The 19,968-nt window shown below is 38.4% G+C and overlaps 1 protein-coding gene across 47 annotated transcripts in view; it reads right to left on the bottom strand.

Moving 5' to 3' along the window:
• Positions 1-19,968, bottom strand: part of CACNA1C (calcium voltage-gated channel subunit alpha1 C) — a 476,569-nt gene that overhangs the window by 149,248 nt on the left and 307,353 nt on the right. For 26 of the 47 annotated variants that reach the window (XM_027463118.3, XM_027463184.3, XM_072039966.1 and 23 more), the window contains exon 8: positions 597-700. The exons of 1 other annotated variant lie outside the window; for it this stretch is intronic. In XM_027463118.3, coding sequence (XP_027318919.2) covers positions 597-700 — 104 coding nt within the window. Of the gene's footprint in view, positions 1-134; positions 239-596; positions 701-19,968 lie in introns of all 47 variants that reach the window. 20 more of the 47 variants (XM_072039979.1, XM_072039847.1, XM_027463178.3 and 17 more) reach the window with 2 other exon arrangements.

Below are 19,968 nucleotides of genomic sequence, written 5' to 3'. Positions count from 1 at the left end.
ATAGCTCAGGTCTTCTATAAAGATTCCTGAGATCAACCCACCATTGCCCGTTGTTTTGGTAACAACAGAGTAGGAATAGAAATACAAATTTTAAAAAATAAACAATAATAAAACATTTTCCTGGTACTGCTTACCCGCTAAGTACACCGAGAACCAAGTTAAGTACAAAAAATGACCCTATGATGATTAGTGTAACAAAATAGATCCAGGGCCAGTCCCTTCCTATGGCATCATTGACCTGGAAGAGTGGAATGATAATTAGTGAGACAAGCTCAGTTTCTGAGCATTGCAAGGCTCCAGCCAAAGAGATCCCAAGTCACCAGCAATAAAATTTTCAATAATCATTTTTCTGGAAGTTTATGGAAGGTTGACATTAGCAATTTTGGATGCACAGACATTAAATTTCTTTGTCAGCACACCTCTTCTGTTACCTGCATTGTTATTTGCCAAGTTTGAATATTTGTCAAGATTTTGTGAAAGCTTCCTTGATTCGGGTTTTTAATTCCTCCAAAAGAATCCTGGTGACAGGGAAGAACCCTTATTATGGAGTCTTGCCCTGTAGCATTGGAAAAAGGACACCAAAACTGTCAGCTTACCCGCTCAACACACCAAGAACCAGATTTAGAACGAAAAAGGATCCAAAGATGACCAGACTGACAAAATACACCCATGGTAACTCATAGCCCATAGCGTCCTGCATCTGGAAAGACGAAGGAAAGTTAGAAGACAGAGAGGGAAAGCAGAAATGATTAGGCAAAGGAACAGATGGAAAGGTTTGTAAACAGAGCCTGTGGTTGGTTTACACATAATCATAGCAAGTGTTTCTGTATGTTCTTTCTGGTGTGACCTCTGCTTTGATTGCTTTTTTTCCTCTAGCTGTTTCTTTACAGGCAGTGATTAATACAGACTGAGAATACAACTATATGCTGTACTGGCACTTCTTTGAATGCTCAAAGTTGCAGACTATCACTTCCTGGAGTTTACCCACAGCACCACAAGGGTCCATCCACTGACTTCTAAAGTTCTGTTCTAATCTCTGTGCATACGCTTTCTGCTTGTGAAAAAGTTGCTGGGTTTTGCTAAGCAACTTTTGCTAAGCAACTTTTTGCTAAGCATTGCCTCAGTGTGTTGTCAGATTATATTTATTTCCCATTTGCAGCACAGGTACACACACTTCAGAGAAAAGTGTGTGGTAACTGGGGATATATACTTATCTTTCCCTGGCAATGCTCTGGTAATCTTTAGTTTTCCAGAGTCAGGGCAGTACCTGTATGCTTTTGAGAAAAGTCCTTTCAGGAATTAAAGTTTGGACTAGACAATCTACAGGTCGGACTAGATGATCTTAGAGGCCTTTTCCAACCTGAATGATTGTGTGACCATGTCCTGATCTGGTCAAGTTTTTTCTAAAGCTTTATCAAAAACTTCCTTTCTCTCCTTGAAGGATGAATCTCTCTTTCAAAATGTGACTCCTACACAAGTGAATACTCAAAGAATTTGAGACTATAAACTGAATGGCATGAACATAGAACTGTCCTTAACACTACTACAAACATCTGCAAATGAAGCCGGCAGACTATTATTTTAGCACCAGAACCTGTATTATGTGTTCAGCAACACTAGCACATATTTTACATATTCTAAAAGCACGTAGCATATAAACACCATTTTATCTTGAAGTGTCCTCCGAAGTTCAAAATTTTGGAAAGTTGCTGGATACCTCAATATCTCATTTTCATGATGGTATCAAAATACCAAAACCCCTTCTTCATTACTTTTCATAAACACTTATCTCCTGAGCCAGACACAGCATCATTAAAGAAACAGATGGTGGTTAACATATTCAGGAGCACTAAAATGATTTATGGACTTAAATTGCAGACTTGAAAGTACCTAAAAGGCATAAAGCAACTTAGGTTCCTTTGTTTTCCACACTTGTAAAATTTTATCATATGTTGTTCTCTCCTTCTAGGAAAATGCTCTCTCCTTTGCAACCTAAGCATTTGTTGTGATCACAGAAGAAATATTCTTCCATACATGGGCACTGAGACACACTTTAGGGGAGGCGATCTGACTCAAGATTCATAACAACTCAGGAAAGGAATTTCAGACCTTCAGCAAGACAAGGCAGGAGAGTAACACTAATATAATCAGTTCTTTGTGGATGGGAGTACATCATCCATTTTACTTTGAAAGTACAGTCACTAAGGTCTGTGTCTGGCAACAGTCCACAGTCAATGGGCCAATACCAAATTCTATCTCTGGGCTCTTTCGGCTGCAACTTAACTGAAAGGGACTCATTAAAAAGGAAGTTCAAAATCTAACTCTGTGAAAACAGTTCATCAGCTGCTTCCTCACAGGACTGATTGATTTTGTAGTCAGAGCAGAGTACCTGAAACACCTCTCTTCAGAAATCCAGGAGTTTCTCTAACACTCCCTAAGTATATTACCCAGTTTCCCTTTGAATACTGTTGTAGAATTGCTCAGTTATTATGGGAATATCACTAATTATTCTTTATGTTTTCAAGACACATTGCATCCCACATGACATGACCATCCCACAGACACCTCTGCTGTGAAACACAGCAATGCATTAAATAAAACAAAACACTATGATACAAGATGGAAGCAAATATTCACCCACAATCACAGCAGATAAATCAGGCAGGCAAAGCATAACTACCTAAGCCAGAATTAGGTCAAGAAATTGGACCTAACATCCTCTCTGTTCTACAAAGAATGCAACTATCTATAAAAAAAATCCACACAAACAATGATTTAGAATGACTGAGAAACTGCCATAAGAATTTATGCAGGCACAATGATGACTTGACTTCCTTTTAATTATGATGGATGGTGATAAAAAAGTCTCAGCTATGTGGCACTTATCTATTGGCAGTATTTTTCTTCATCTGGGAAAGTCAGCTGGAAAAGTAGAACTTTTTAAGTTGTGGTATGAGTGAATCTTAAATAAGAAATCCCAAAACTTCTGGTAGAGAACTTCGTACTACTCTGGCATGAAGAAATTTCCAGATGACAAGAAGCTTCCTCTGTGGTCTGGTAAGGTATATAACTAGAATACAGTGTACTCTGGCTAGTCCCAGTGCCTGCACAATTGCATAATGATTATATCAGCTAGCATCAGCACAACTTGGTCCTGAAAAATAGACCTGCTTCCTGGTATAGCAGAGCATTTGGGAATTCTCAGACTGAACATTTGTGAGGTCCGTTTTTCACCTCCTTTTTACTGCTCAGCCATATATGTAATGGGTAAGCTGAGAAGCAGACTGTGGTATCTTCTCAAGAGCAGAGAAACCATCAGTACTTGGCAGATAGCTGAGTATTTACTCTCTCTCTTTCTTGCTGGACTCCATATGTGGGATACTGTCACATCTTGTTTTCTTTAGCAGAAGGTGAAATCATTCCAAATATTGTGAAATTGACCCACAGGTGCTAGGAATGTATGTTATACGTTGATACAACATTAGGTATTTGGTAAACTATGTAAAAACACAAACAAAAAACATTGGTATGGAGACAGCACACTGTGAGTTTACTATTTGATCCTGAAAAATATTTTCAAGAGAAATGCAGAGATGTAGGCTGCTTGGCAGAGGTTTGGGGAAAAAAGAAGTAACACTTACTCAAAACAGTAACAGTAACATATCAACATTTAAGAAACGTTAAATTCTTGGCTAAGATTTTATCCTTCCAAATATCTGGAAATGCTTCCTCTAAAATGGAAGTATCCTAGAAGTCCAGGATAGAGTACCCACAACTGAACAATGCTCCCATACAGTTATCATTAAAAACCTTGCATCTGTCTTTCATTGAAAATGCTTCCTGGAAACGTCATTATTCTGCAAATAAGGAGCTATTAATCACATGTGCATGCATACACATGTCCTGTTGACTGCAGCTGGAGGCTTTCACTGCAAACATAACTTAGGTGGTACAGATGATTTTTCCTAATTGTGCTACTGAAATAGAGAAGCTGCACAGGGTCATGACAATCAGAAGGAGATTTACCATTTACACATTACTGAGTGTAGAAAATTAGGTCTATAGAATATTTTTTATAGCGTTGCCTACAGTGAACACAAATGGGATCTCTTATAAGTTACATCACTAGGGTAGACAGTACAACTGCCGATAGCCAGTTTAGCTCCCTGGTTGCTGAGTGCACTTTTTCTCTGTTTATTTCTCCATGGGGTGTTTATTATTAACCATATGAATCTCAACAGAAAAGGAAGATCATTTACAGATCTGAACAAAGACTATCAGCCAGTGTAGATTTGAATGACAATATTCCAGTTACAGCAGTCAAGGTGATTCAACTTGGTGTCAATTTAAGTATGTGTGGGATGATGGCTAGGTCAGCTGGAAGCATAGCATTGGTATAGATCTACAGATGGTCATTTATAGAAATAATTCTGCTTTCTGAGTCAAACTGCCTGACCTTTTATAGCTCGCTTCTCCACGCTTACATCTCACTACTGTCAACAGTGAGAAAGTTGGTACAATTCTGAACGCTGTTGATGTGTCACCTCTTAGGGGCATCTCAGAGATTAGGGTCTTAGATTCCTTCTCTTGATTAGCTACATACCTTCTCTAGCACTGTGGGACATCATTTTGGCTCACTATGCTTTAGTCTTCCAATCTACAAAGTGAAATACTGCCTTGCTTCACTGGGTACTGTACAACAAAATGTCACCATCTCATCTCAGTATTCAGGTACAGACTCAAGATCACTGAAGCTGAATTAGGCTGAACCTCTGTCCCCTCTAGGAAGAAGTTTGCTCAAGAGATTCCTTAGTGACCAAATGGCCTCTGGAGAATCCAGCTCAGCCTCTTATATAGCAACGCTCTAACTATGCTCTGGGCTCATGTGGATGGGATTGGAACTAGGACCAAATTACTGCACTTTGTAAATGCCTGTTCATACTGTAGTTTACCTATTCACTTGGGCGGAAAGGAACAGGATGGGATTTTTCTCTGAAGGGTTTCTAAGTTTCCTCTCAAACATCAACATTGTTTTGGATAGTTTCTCAGTTTTGCGGTGACAGAAGGGACCATTACAGTCAGTAACACTCTGCACCACTTCTCACCCTTAATGAATGGAGTTACTGCCTGGTCATCCTAAAAGCCTACAATAAGAGGACAGAGATTTGCATTCCCTGACATACAAGACTGTGTCCTGTTTTCTGAACAAGTTACATAATCAGAATTAAAGAGATCTTTACAACATTGTATTTTGAGCAGGGCTATGTAATTAGAGTCCTGCTTGTTATGCTTGGAAATACTGTGATTAAAGAAACACACCTGGCATTCTCTTCAAGCGTTTCTGGATCTGTGTCATTCTTTTGCCTTGAGGCCAGTCAATAAATACTCATAAGAAGCAATGATTGCTCCTGTAGGAGGAACTATAGTAGCTTTAAGTACTGTGAACCAAGTTGTAATGGACATACACAATCTATTCTTTTGTCAGAGCTTGAGAAGTAGCCTGTCATATGTTGGATACCCACTACACACTTAACTGCCACATGACGTGGTCTTTGTTTTGGTGTGTTTTGCTAAACTATCTTTCTGGGAAAACCCATGTCTCCCATCTCATTGGTTGCAACACATATCCTTTGTTATAAACAAGCTTGGAGTCAATTTTTCCTCTCTGGACAAAGCAAATAATTTCACTACAATTTCACCAAACACAAACAACTTCACTACACACAAACCAAAGGAATTGGATCCTGATACTTTTATTTATTTATTTATTTTTCTTGCAAGTCAAAGAAACTGCTCAACATCAAGATGGAGAGAAGGCATTTCATCATATCTCAAGAAGTCTGATGAGCATTGTGTATTGTGGGAGACCTCTTCTTTTCCAAGCATCCTTAATTGCTATGACCTTAGCATTGCAACCTTCAGTTGAAGGCTTTTTTTCTCAATTACACAGATAATCACCTAGCAATAGCACCAGGATTTTTAATTCTGTTGTTTGTTAATCACAATTGCAACCAGCAGTTTCAGTACGGGCCAAGGAATTAAAAGTCGATTTGTCTTTATAAACACACTTTTATGCCTATATCTTGTGATTCTTCAGAACTATGTGAAGACATATTATTGGAGCTACACGAGACATGGGTGCTCTGGTTGTTTAGAGATTATTTTTTTTTTCCCTCAGGGACAATAGCCTGGCACATTTTTCAAGTTTCTCATTCATTACACTAGCATCATAGTTCAAAGATAATGTGAGAGGCATATTTTCTATTAATATAATGGTTCAACATCACCAAGCACACAGTGGACATCTTTCATCCAGATAATAGGAGGGGAAGGCACAATTCACTAAATTCTGCTGACTTGGCAATTCACATACCCACACCCTGACACTTTGTGCCAAATGTCTTTCATAAACAACTGACAAGCTCAAGTTACAGCAGAAGTTTAATCCATCATAGAAGGGCAGCTGTCACTGGAAAGCAGCAAGACATTCATACTAAATGGATAGTTGAAGAAAAAATCAGAAGTCTGTCTTGTTCAGTGCACAATACTGGAGAGCAACGGCTTAGCAAGTTAGCTGGGACACCAGGGTTAGCCTTCTATTTCTTGAATAAATTGCTAATTGATTTTTAATGACTATAGAATGTTATGATAGCCTTTTTTTAATATATAAGTCAAGTGCTTCAAGTATTATATAATGAAGTGTATAACCTTTCACAAAGTGGCATTAATCAAGAAGAGTAGAGTATTCAATAAAATGAAAGGGCAGTAAATTTGGAAATTTTGAGAAGAAATGCTATTTTTTGTAGGCTAAATCCAATCTGTGGAATTCACTGCCTCAGGAAATTATCTAGCCATACTCAATGGTTATGGCCAATAGCAACATCTCTAGTTGAAACTAAATCTTACTTGTAATCACACAGGGAAATAAAATTGGAGAATATGTGTAGAAGGAGACAGCAGAAAGAAGAGGAGGCACAAGCAACACTTAACTGTCTCTGATCATAGCTTTCTGCTTGAAGCCTTCATTTTTTAAAACCCTCTGTTTTGGGAAAAGCACTTTCAGAACTTTAAGGATTTGTAGAAGTTGTTTCCTTAGCTTTGATTATAGATCAAATGGTACCCTACTTACAGGTGATACATAAATGACCATGTATATACATATTAACATGAGACCTAGATATTTATCACTGTTCAATTACAAAATGGAAAGATTTGTATTTTTTTTTTCCCTTTTCACCCCCTCTTTCCTTCTCTTTCCATGAATATTTAGGTAAATGTAATTTATTCTCATATGCTTCTGGAACTACGACTTTAAACTCTGCTCAAACAGCATCAGAAACTTTTTTTATTGGATAATGCATTGCCTTACATTGTGAGGGAAAAGTGTTTCCCCCAAACTTCTTTAGTCATAAGTCAAGCACAAAAACAATTAAAATAAACCAAGGATGGAGCCTCACCCTTTACTGCTACAGCTGTGTTGAGCATATTCAAGAAGAATCTACATTAGACGCAGTCAGTAAACCCTAGGTTCTTCTGTTATTTCTTCTTCCATTATACTTCATACTGCTTCACAATTGTTAAAGGTTTACTTTTTTTTTTTTTTAACTTTTTAAACTTTTTTTTTTTTTTAAACTTGACATTGACTGACTAAAATGCTTTGCATTCATCCAGTCAGTGAACTAAAATGGTCTGATAAAATTGATGCAATCCTTCAGAAGTAATTAAGGCAGGATGATTTGCTAGAAAGTGTCCAGATAAATCAATACAGTGAAGAAGCAAAACTGAAAGATACTTTTTGATACCTTTCCTCATTCTAGAGATATCACATCTGCAGAAACATCTGTGGAAAAAAATACTCATCCCAAATGAACAAAAGGGAGCTAGCAGCTCCTAAAAACATCCAACTAACAAATGTAAATGGTGATAGCATGATTTTTGAGGCTGCTCAGCAAACAAAAAAGAAACAATTTGTTCAATAAATCCTTCATTTCTGGTTAACTTTTTAACTGCAAAGCTGATTCAGACTTAGGAAAACCTTGGCTCTGACGTTCTTGTTCTCTTTACTTTAAGAGCTCTTCCTAGTAAACAGAGCACTCTGAGGATGTGCGATGTGAAAGGTCTGATTCCTTCCTTTCTCTCAACATCTCCTTAGAGATCTAAGGCATCTGACAACTGGTCTTTAGTGGTCATGCTCTTCTGAGCATGTTATTCTAGTTAATTGGTCTTTGACTATTCAGACTGTGATGCAAACAAACCAACCTCTGCATTTTCAGGAATTTAGCATTGCTGGTTAGATCTGGTAACAAGTCCTGCATGCTGTATTCTTCTTTGACCTCCGAACAGTTATAGAATCACAGAACAGCTTGGGTTGGAAGGGAGCTTGAAGATCACATAGTTCCAACCCCCCTGCCATGGGCAGGGATGCCACCCACTAGGTCAGGTTGCCAGGTCCTGTATATGTTATACTGCTTCTTCCATGTAATGTGCTAAATATATTAATTATGCATTTGGCAATTTATTATAAATTACACTAATCTGAAATTACTTTTAACAAGGAAATTATTCATTGTTATTCACAATTCCTAACTTTTTCACAAAACTATTAATGCTAAAAAGAGGCCCGAAGAAGATTTGAATGAGGGATTATAAAGAGACACAGTACGAAAATTGGCTTTCTATATATGTCAAGTTCCATAAGCACTTCTAACTTGTGGGACAAACTGTGAGATTGATTATATAGCACTGAAATCCTTCAGATTCTGAATCTGCTATTGTGCTTGGAACCTGAATGCTTTAAGGCTCATACACACCTTGTCAATAACAACATGAAAAAAGCACATTCTTGCTTTAGAAATCCCTGCTTGGTCTTTACATACACCTCAAGTAAGTCTATATACAGTTTGTGTCTGTCTGACTTCACCATTCACAGAAGGAGCAAGAAAAGGTGCATGTTTATTACCCACCATATGTCTTTAAAGATGGATTTAGACTTACTGCATTATTATCCTAAGGATGAAAATTCCACCTTGCAGATCCTTCAATATTTGAAATCTAATTAGTTGTCTTCGCTTGGTTGGTTTTTAATCCAGTACTCATGTATGTGCATAATTTACAGCATATGAGTAATTCCATTAAAGCCAACGGTCAATATTATTGTTACCAGCAGAATTGAACTGATATGCGTAAGTGCTCTGCTTGAACTGGATGAGGCACAGGACTGGGAGAAATATATGATAAAGAGCTCATTTTCTGAAATTCCCAGGGGAAAAAAGCTCCATAAAATTAGAAGTTTTGTGTACACAGTGACTAAGAAATTACAAAATCATTGGTTCAAGCAAAAGATTTAAGCATTTCAGTCTAGACATTCTAGTGCATCACGAGAAATATTATCATTTATCTTGTCAACTTGAAATACTTTAAGCCTTCCTGAGTCTTAAAGACAGGTGATAAGGAGTGGGAATTGAAGGTTTCAGAGCTGACTCAAGGTAAAGGAGAAAGAAGGGGGTGAAAAAATTACAACCTCCCCAAATAAGCAAAAATATATATTAAAAAGGAATAATAAAAAAAAAAGGAACTAGACTTACTTTTATGGGTTTGGAAACAATAGAATAAAATTTCTTATGAATGGCATAAAATATAAGCAAAGGACTCCAGATGCCTTTGCTCTTATTCTGGGGAGAATTTCTTTCTAAGCATTGACATTCTAATGGTCTTAAAAGGACTGTAAGCCACAGGTGCTCCTTACAACCATTCTGAAATACTCTGTATTTTGTAGCTGACACTATCAGATGGATGCAAAGAAGAGACTGGAGTGTTCACCCCAGGCTCAGTCTGATAACACTCAAAGGAAGGAGCAGAACTTGATTAGTTGCTCGTGCTAAAAATTATTTGTTTTGACAATCATATTTGCTTTATTTTGAAGTTCTTAAGGGGAAGGCAAGTTTTAAGCTCAGCTGTCATCTCCAAGCATTTATAAGTCTCTTCTTACTGTCTAACCTCAATTATGGAATTTTACAAATTTTGTATGTGCAAATAGACAGCTAGAATCCTTTTTCAGAGTGTCTTCAGGACACAGGCAAGACAGAGCTGGGTGAAGACAAGTGCACAGGGATCGTAAAACAGAGCAAAAAATGCTCCAGACAGGTTTTTCTGGTATATGGTCAGTGTAGATGAAAGCAAATAATGTAGGAAGAATAATCTGCAGTGTTCCAAAATTCCTACATGCACCTTGGTTCCCCGATTGTTCTATGTGTTGTATAGTGACAGAAAGAGCAAATTGAAATTCCACCTGAGCCAGAAATATTAGCAATTTGTTCTGAACTCTCCGCAGGAGCTGAATGGACACATTTACTGAGAAAGGACTGCCTTGATAAAGACAACAGAAACATCAAGGGAAACAATGCAAGATGAGTACAGAAGAGAGAAGGGGAAACAAGCAGACATATGAAAAGATGGAGTCTGCAGAGGTTGCCTCTTCAATCCTGTTAGCAAAGACTATGTTTTATCTGGTCTAGATGTCCTGAAGTGTCACTGAAGGACACCTTCTCTGATCCAGAAGAACATTAATTCATTGCTCATTTTATAAAAAAACACTTTGGGTATAGCTATAATTCACTGCTATACTGCCCAATTTTCTTGATAAGACATTGAAGTATCCACAACTGACCAAGCTTCCCACACTGCTCTATGAAGAAGACAATTGAAAGCAGTGCCAGGCTCAATTTCAGAGTCACAAGAGCACACACTCCTGAAAATAGTACGCCTTGACTGGCTTGAAATTCTTGGTTAGTATAAAAGCGGGAATCCTGCAGAAGGGCCCTACCAGGCTATGGCAATCTGTGGAAGAACAAGGCTACCGTAGAGATCCTGAAACACAACCTTCTAACTGTCAGCTGCTTGATGGCAGACAAACTGAAAACATGTAGAATAGCTACTTGAACTTCTCTGCAAGTATACAGTCACAGTGGAATGGCATTTTGTCTTTATATGAACTCCCTCCAATGAAGAAAACATAAAAGATATGAAGCAAATGGTATTTTATTTTTGTTGCACATAGTATGCAGGAAGTGCATTGCTACTGATAGAATATGCCAAGCTTATTTCTTTATAGCAGCACTGAGTTATATTTTCATCACTCATTAAATATGGCCCCACCTTTCTATGGATATGCCCCCTTCTGCAGCTGGGAAAGGCTGTATAAGGTCTGAGACATAAAAAAAGTAACAATTTTCAATCATCTAGCCCCAGATTGCTGATAACATAATATTGACAATGAATCCTTCCACTGCATTTTTTACCCTCCACTGTATAGCCACTGGACTCCATGATACCCTTTCATTCTTTGGTAACTTTCTATATTCATATTTCATCTGTTCTTGGTCTGGGTGCCCATTGTTTTTTGCCGTCGGTTGTTCTTTAACAGGCTGAGCTATTATGGGAAATATGAGGTCTCTGTCTGAGAGTGGGAAGAGAATTAAAATTTGCATTCAAATACCAGCAGGTCAAAATGTCTGTGGTACACAATGATTGAGCTGAACTTTTTCCACTGCAAGCTATTTGTTTTGAAAATGCTCACTGATCCCATATTTCTACGGCATGGTAGTTTGTGCTTGCAGAAGAGGTAGGGGGAATATTGACATGGGTCTGTTTACTACTGTCTTAATTAAATCCATAATTTTAAGTGGCCTTCACACAAGTCTACTGTCCTTCCTTCTACTGCTAAAGGTTGCTGGCATTTGACCACACTTACCATTTCAAAACAGATAACGTTAGGCTCTCTTTTGATTTGAAGAAAACAACAGTGTTACTTAGTTTTGATTTCACCAAGTTGCAAAATCTATTAGTATCAGTAATGTCCCAAAGGGGCACAGGTTACCATGGCAAGTCAACTACCTGAAAAGTGGATTTTGCCGACATAACCTAAGTATATTGAATTGTTAGTGCAAGTATCACTGGGAAATTCCTGTAGTCAATTATACTAAGGGTGGGAAAACAAAAATAATAGTGGAATAATACATGTACCACGTGTGGTTATATTATTATTATTATTATTATTATTATTATTATTATTATTATTATTATTATTATTATTATTATTATTATTATTATTATTATTATTATTATTATTTAATGGAGGGAACTATGTACCTCTGCAGAGTGTTTGGCAATACAGGGATTCTGAACTCCTACTGCAAACATTATTTACACAGCTAGAATTTCTTACATCAAAGGCAATTTAATTCAGAGCTCCAACAAGCCTCTTGCTTTGCCACCTCACCCTCTTTCTCGAGGTTTAATATGTAAAAGAGGGAAAAAAAAAGGCAAAATAAAAACCAAACAACTGAAATCAGAAAACCACAAAAACAAACAACCCTTTTTTTCAATATATTTCAATTCAGTTTAGCATAGAACACTTGTCCATGCACTTTAGAATCAATCAGAGCATGTCTTCCACTGAGACTTAAGGAAGAACTATTGGTATCATAATTGATTACTCATGGTTGCTTCTGTTCCTAGGTAGCTAGGAAAGAACAATTATAACTGTTTCTTCTTCAAAGTTCATTTTGGAAAAGTCGTATAGAAAAGTCACTCATGTGTGGTCACTGCCAGTCCAGATACCCTGACATTCCAGAAACAAAGTAAGCTAGAGGGGAATCAGTCTCAGAAAAGCAGGCCTGAGAAGGATTTTGCTATGAAAGAGGCCATCAATGTTTGTGGCCTGGCCAGTTCATGTCAGTTCCCTCTCCAGTTTCAGCTACACGAACTGTTTCCAATAAAACCTATAGCACTGCATAGAAAACACAGGCAGATTCATGGTGTTCCGTATCACAACTGTCTTTGCAGCCCTTGGTTTCTGTGCTTGGATGTGTAGACCTCTTTTGCCAAAGTGTTAAGTCTAGATTAACTTCACTGAAGGCAGAGAACTGAAACTGCGCCAGTGGAAGATCAGAACTCATCCTTCAGTGTACAGAGCACACTGACATCCTTGAGGGCAACACTGGAGAGAGTTGAATGAAAAGCATTAAAATGAGTCAGCCATGGGCTGATTCCAGTGCTTCTAGAACAAAGTAGGAGGTTGAACAAAGCGACCCACTGATTTCAGAGTACTCACCCCTTCTGAATTACTGTTCTAGCAGTGATAGCAGCCTAACAATAATTCTTTGGAACCCAACATCCAAAACCCCCAATGCAAACTTCCAAAACAGAAATTCAAATGGACAAGTAACTGCAAATCAAAATCCTTCTATATAGCAAGGTCTCAGCCATATATTTGCATACATGCATTTTAGTTTTAAATTTTTCTTTGGTCTGTTTTTACCCAAAGACAAATCTTGATATTCATTTATTGCCAAGTTATGAAGCAACTCTTATTCTGTAGTGCACTGGATCTGTTGCATTTTGAGGATGAAAATAATTACCTCTAAACAAAAGTGTGTTTTTTGTTTGTTTGCTGGCTTTATTTTATTTTATTTTATTTTATTTTATTTTATTTTATTTTATAAGGTGTTTCAGGTCACCCTCTGTCTGCATTGAGACTGACTGGGCCATACAGACCAGCTGCAAAAGAACAGATGATGCACTGACCCAGGCAGAACTTTGACAGATAAAACGCCCAGACTGGGCAGGTCTCCATGACTTTCCACAAACATAGCTTGGAGTCTAGTATGCCATGCCCCTGGCTCTTGATCCATTTTGCTCATTGATACAGGTAGCTGACAGACCATTTTTCCTTATTGTCCCTACTGAACTGCTAACATCAATAGTGGCATTACCTTTGCCTTCTTACTGAACTACTCTTTTTGCCTCCTGAGCAGTAGATCTACTTAGAGGAGAGTCATGTTATTGAACTGTCTCCAGTGTTCTGCTGAAGTCAGATCCCTGTACAGAAACCATCACCCATTAAGGCTCCCTATGCTCTCATGAGGCTGATTACACGACTGGGTTAGCTTGTTGGGTGAATTTACAAGTTGCAGAAATGCCGTGTAGTGACCTCCAAAAATTATTGTGACTTGTGAGACTTAATCAGGATTTAAATTTAGGCCTCCTGAGGCAAAAGTAACAGAGCTTTGCATGTGTTGCCTTGTTCCTATGTTAAGTGCATACAGCTTTTTTTTTTTTTCCCTTGAAAAGGAAAAGGTTGATCTTTGAAAAAGTCATCCAAAAGCCCAAAGGCTATTTAGCCAAAGGGCTCACAGTTCTTTCTTTACTGCAGCAGTTCCATCTCTTACTGCTGCTTAGTTATTTAAAAACCTTTTCATCTTTTAAAGGCTTTGGAAATTCACTCCAAAAGAATAAAACGCTGATTTCAAGCATGGAAATATCCCCTAGGATGGTGGGTTTCCAAATCTAAAGATTTCATTTCATCTTAGAATTCTGGGCTTTCCCTTCCTGTCTCTGTTTATTTTCTATTTACATTTGCATGGCTGATTATCCAGAAAGGATTTTCTGCCTGTTTTATTGTACTGCTATTTTAGAAAGGCTTCTATTTATCTCAGTGCAGTCTGGTAGCAAATTCTACCACAAGTATATCAGACCAGCACTGATTGCTGTATGCACGGGAATACACGAGCACATACTGTTCATTGATTTACATAGTCAATTAAGTCCTTAAAAATAAAGATAATGAAAAACAGTACTGTAAGCTGTAGATAATCACTACCTTCTTTACTAAGGGGAGGCAGCACTATTGATTCTTTTTTTTTGCACTTGATCGGTGTATCCCACTTGCCTTTGTAGCCAGTTCCTCAATTTATGATATCGCTAGAAATCCAGTCTATATTTTAGACGATGAATCCAGCTTTCAGTTGTGAAATCACACACAAAAATCTCAGATAAAATGCCTGATATTTAGATCTCATAGCACACCGCTAATAAGTCTTCATCTGATAGGCACGCTACCCACTTACGTACTAGAGGTATGCTGAAGAAATAACTATCACAGAATCTGAACGACTTGCAACTGTGTATCAGCCAACAAGGCTGCCCCTTTTCTTTTTCTTGTGGATCTTATCAGAAACACCATGTAGACAAAATGAGCACAATGTCCAGGACTGACTTCTAGATATGCTTTAAAAATCCACACTAGGGATGTTCTGTGGTATCAAGTACCCTGTCTGAGCCCCAAACCCTTCATTTAGTAATTCTGGTCACTTTGCAGATTTAGGGAAACATGTCCAGCATTTTTAGCCCTCCAATTTGAACACAGTTCATAGGACTGAATTTTGAAGACAACAGCTGTAGAGGATGCCATGAGAGCAGCTAAACTATATGCTATGACATCATGACCACCTATCAGAGAGCCTGCAAGTACCACTTAGGCAGAAATCCCGCTGAAATCAATGAAAAAAGACAGTATTGGTTGACCAATTCTCTGCACAGAGAGGAAAAGACTTACTTTTTCACACTGAGATTGGCAAGGGACTAGTTGCATTGCCTTACATCTTGAAAACAAGATGTTGAAACAAAATTAAACTCAAGGATTATAAATCGTCAGTACTCGAGCCACCACTTGTGTTCTGACCTTAGGCATATCCCCCACCCTTTTTCTTTCCCATGGACTAGATAATGAACCAAAGCCTGTTATTTGTGAAACTGCCTAGTAGATCTGGGTCCAAACTTAACACCTCTGAAGACGATTACTTCAGAAGGCAGTGATCATCAGTTCTTGAAAAACTGGTAGTATGGCCCAAACTGCGCACCCACAAACAGAGGCACTCAAAATCCTAAGACACTTAGAAGTGTCCCAGTAGCTTTGCTCTTAATTTTATAGCTCTGGGATAAAAGATTAAAGAATAAAGACAAGAAAGGTCTCTGTGGTGATTAGATAGCAGTAATTAGGAAAGAGCCTAAGGAAGAACAAAAGAAGAAAGAATAGAGAAAGGGCAACAGAAAGACAGAGCAATTAAAGAGGTCCTTCCCACGCAGGAGCACTGGGCAGAGGTCTTCACTAACACCCCTTTAACCATCCCACGAAGAAGCTTATTTTTAATAGATAGCTTCTTTTCATACAGAGGAAGAGGGCTGAGAGGCCCAAAGTTGAGGCCTGAAGGGCTCATGAAAACTTCATTTCACAAAATAAATGTCCCTTTTGCAAAAAGCAAATGTTCAGCAGCAGATTTTTGTGACAGGTGGCAAACAGCAAGTCACTGCTGTTATGTTCAAGGCAGCAGTATAGGCAACCATGACAGTTGCATGTGCAGTTGTTCATGAGAAAAAGGAAACAAATTCAGGTCAGCATTTATGCAAATTAAGTATGGACACTGCTTTTTTTCTTATTGCATTAATGCTGTGGCCCTTCAGTGCTCTGAACTGTGGTCCCTCTTCCCTTACCCACCACTGTTACAGCAGAAGGAGAAGAAATAACCTCTGCAATCCCAGAGATGGGTTGCTCATACTTGCGTGCTTGTCTTTGTTAATTTTTCACATCCATGCCAAACCCTGTCAAAAAGATGATTAAAAAACCTCAACCCCACAACAATAAAAGCCGAGCACTTCCTTGGAGGGATGGGGGTGGATGGGGAATAAACGCCATGGAAACATGTAGACAGATATATTCTTAGAATCAGATCATTCTCTTGTGTGGAAAGCCTTACTAAATCAAGACTAAGCACTGCAAGAATAAATGGTTAGAATGAAAAACACAGCTGGGAAAAATTGGGGGTTGCAGCTCTGCATTTAACACCTTCCACTTTGTGGCAATATCACTGTATTCCTCACATCTTCCTCATTGGCTGCAACAAGCTGTGGAGGGATGAGAAAAGCTTGGGATATTTCAATGCTGTCAGCAAAGTAAATAATACCTGTTGTCCAGTTTGTTTCCTATTTTAATTTAATCTCAGGTATTGTAAAGGTGACCATGAGCTCCAGTTTCAAGCTCCATTTTGTGACTCTTGGAGGTACGATCTCTCAGAGTCAGAGATAGGAGGGTCTTCCAGTACAGCCTGTCTAACCCACTGCATCTAGTACATGCTGTCTTTGGGGATGTGATGCTTCTGAAAGCTTTGACTGATTCAGTCAGACTCCACTGTGGCAGCTCTGCTGTCCTATCTTAGATTACTAAAATGTTTTCTTGTCTACAGACTGGGCAAGCGTACCAAGGATTGTTCAGTTAAATTTGAGGGAGTCAATCTACTACGTGCCAGTTCAGGCATTTATTCCAGAGACAGGTTAGTGCTCTGGATCTGATCCAGAGCTGGCTCTAGTCCATCTATAATAATACCACAGTCTTCAGTTTACAGTCAGAGCCTTGAGGTAAACTGTCCCTGGAGGCACTGGATGTTATTTTCAGGGACTCAACCAAGCATTCTGATGCACTGCCCAAACAACATGGGACAAAGCCAATATTCCAGAAATGATGGCAGGCTTGCAACTGCTCATTATTAATATTTAATAATCATTGAGTAGATAAAGTAGAATTATTCAATCCTAGAATTTAAGGTGCAATGGCCAAGCTGTATGCAAAACATCCCAGGTCAAGGTTCTCCATTACCCAGCAATATGAACAGCCCAATGCAACCATGTTCTGTTGCATTTTGCATTTGCTCTGTACTCTGTTTTCTTTTATGTGTATGATTGCTTAATTGCAGGGGAATGGAGAGACCAGGCACTTAGAACTGAGGCGGCAGTAGACAGTCTTGCATGCAGTGTCACAGGGCTCCAGCTGCAGAAAGCAGATTTCACACAAAGATAAAAGCCTTTCTAGAGACAGGGCACAGTCCAAGTTGTTTTTAACTCAGAAGTGAAACTTCCCTGAAGGACAGTAACAAATTGATTAAAAATAATTAAAAGGAAGTGCCATTAGGGAAGGTTGAAAGAACCAAATCTGCTCAGATTAGAAAAAGATTAAGCAGACACAACAAATGCCTACAAATACTTAAATAGGTTGTTAGAAACTGCACGGGGATTTGTTTTCCTCCTGAGTCAACAGGACAATAAGAAATAACGGACTGCAGCAGAGACTGATTACTAAACACCAAATGACTCAATTTGTAACATTTGGCTTTACACCTGCTGCTGAGAGCTCCCAAGACTGAGGGGTCCTCAAAAATGGGCCTTGGTGCCTGCACAAAGGAGCGAACTGTTGAGGCTGGCTGATCACACTTTAGGAAGGGTCTCGAGAATAAAATATTCAATCTTTCTACAATGCATAAGAAAAAATCATGATGTGTAGATGTCCTTGTCAGATCAGATGATTCTGTGATCTGACTGCATGTGCGACTGCCACCCGGCAGTTTTACTGGGACAAAATAAGCCTTGAAAGGTTGAGGCAGTGTAGTAAATGCGCTCCTACACTTAACACTTCCTTCAACAAAGATCATTTCTTCAGCATAAAGTAAATGAGGTTGCTTAGCAAAGATTTTCATCTTGTCCAATATGGTTATTTTACGTTTAAAAATTGCCTCCTTATAAGCAATTATCTTACCTGACACTATAGAAGTGTCAAACTGTTTTTCCTAACATTTCTCTTTTGCATTTCAAAAGAAGCCAATCTATTCACAAATCTTATCTGTTGAGTGAGAGAGGAGATTGGAAAGTGTATTGATCTTATTGATGTCAAGTCCTTCTAGGGAATAAAAGTTTATTGCTTTCCTGTCTCTGATTATCTTTTTGTTAGCATGTGGATCACAGGCTGGGAAGCAGTACTCCATGAAAGAGACACTACAGATGTGAAAAGCTGAAGGAGACATGAGGGGAAGCGTGAAGAAGGAAGCTGGAAACTGAAGGTAAAATTTGAAATGCTACTTCAGTGGATTAAGAGTCCAGGGTTTGTGGAAGGTCATACAGCTTTCTAACTTTTAAACATGCAGGATTAACCTTGAAAAGGGTGGCATAAAACAGGCATGAATTTCATGACTTTACTTGTTTATTTTTCAGGGTAACATGCTGAAATATGTGAAGGTGCCTCCATTCCCACTGAGAGGAATCTAGGTACCTTTCAAAAGCTGTATTTCAGGAAATAGGAAGATATAATTGGAAAGCACTTACAGAAAAGTTCAAAACAATGGAATTGCTCCACTGGCTAAACATTTCCAGCCAAGTAATTCAGCCCAGAACCTTCTCTATGGTTCTATTGAGTTTTAGGTCAGGATCTTATTTTCAGATTTAAGGAGGGTGCAAAGAAAACTTCCTGCATTCAATGATCTTGGAAAACCATCAAAACAGATACAAAGGTCCCAAACAGCCATCTATAAGTCCTCATGTTGTACATATGACTGCATGCGGAACATCTAGACAGCATAATAAAGATTTTACATTGTAGATAGAAGGTGAGGTCCTGACTTTTTGAAACTGGAAATTTGACGCTGAACTCAGCAGTATCAGACCCAAAACTTGGTATCTAAATTGAATTTCAGAAGAGCTAAGAACCTAACAGTCAGCTCAAAATTTGTATGCTTAGCATTTTTAATATTAATCCAGTAGTTTACATCATTAAGTTTAAGGAATGACTACTTAAAATCACCACCCAAAAAATTCAGCCCCAAAATTGTCTGAATTACAGACAACCTTTTCTTATATCAACTCTCTATCTCAGGACACAGTTGGAGAGAGGAGATATGTAAGTCTAGATTTTTAATTTAATTAATTGTGCAGATGTATCTCCTAATAAAGCAAACTTTAATTTCCATGACCTTGCTGTGGATGCAGAAGATCTTTCGAATTGTTGTTGACTTGAGAATAGAATAGTCTCCTATCTCCGTTCTCTTGTGGAGACACAGCCTCCAGTGGGTTTTTACCATGAGTCCACTCTTACGGGCTTAAAAGGTAAAGGATGGGGAGTAGACCTATGAGTGAATCAGGCTCTACTAAGTAAATGGTGGCTCACACAAAGTTTAAAATGCATATCTATATCCTACCCCAATTACTAAAACTTTTCATTCACTCTCAGAAATTGAAATGCTGCATCTTTTTCATTTTTTACCATCCAGAAGTATTATTTCTGTTGATCTGGCTAGCTTAAGCAGGAATGCC

Source organism: Anas platyrhynchos, chromosome 1, assembly GCF_047663525.1.
Source record: "Anas platyrhynchos isolate ZD024472 breed Pekin duck chromosome 1, IASCAAS_PekinDuck_T2T, whole genome shotgun sequence".
NCBI lineage: Eukaryota > Metazoa > Chordata > Aves > Anseriformes > Anatidae > Anas > Anas platyrhynchos.
The sequence above is the reverse complement of the archived record's forward strand: the minus strand, read 5'-3'. Positions and strand labels throughout refer to the sequence as shown.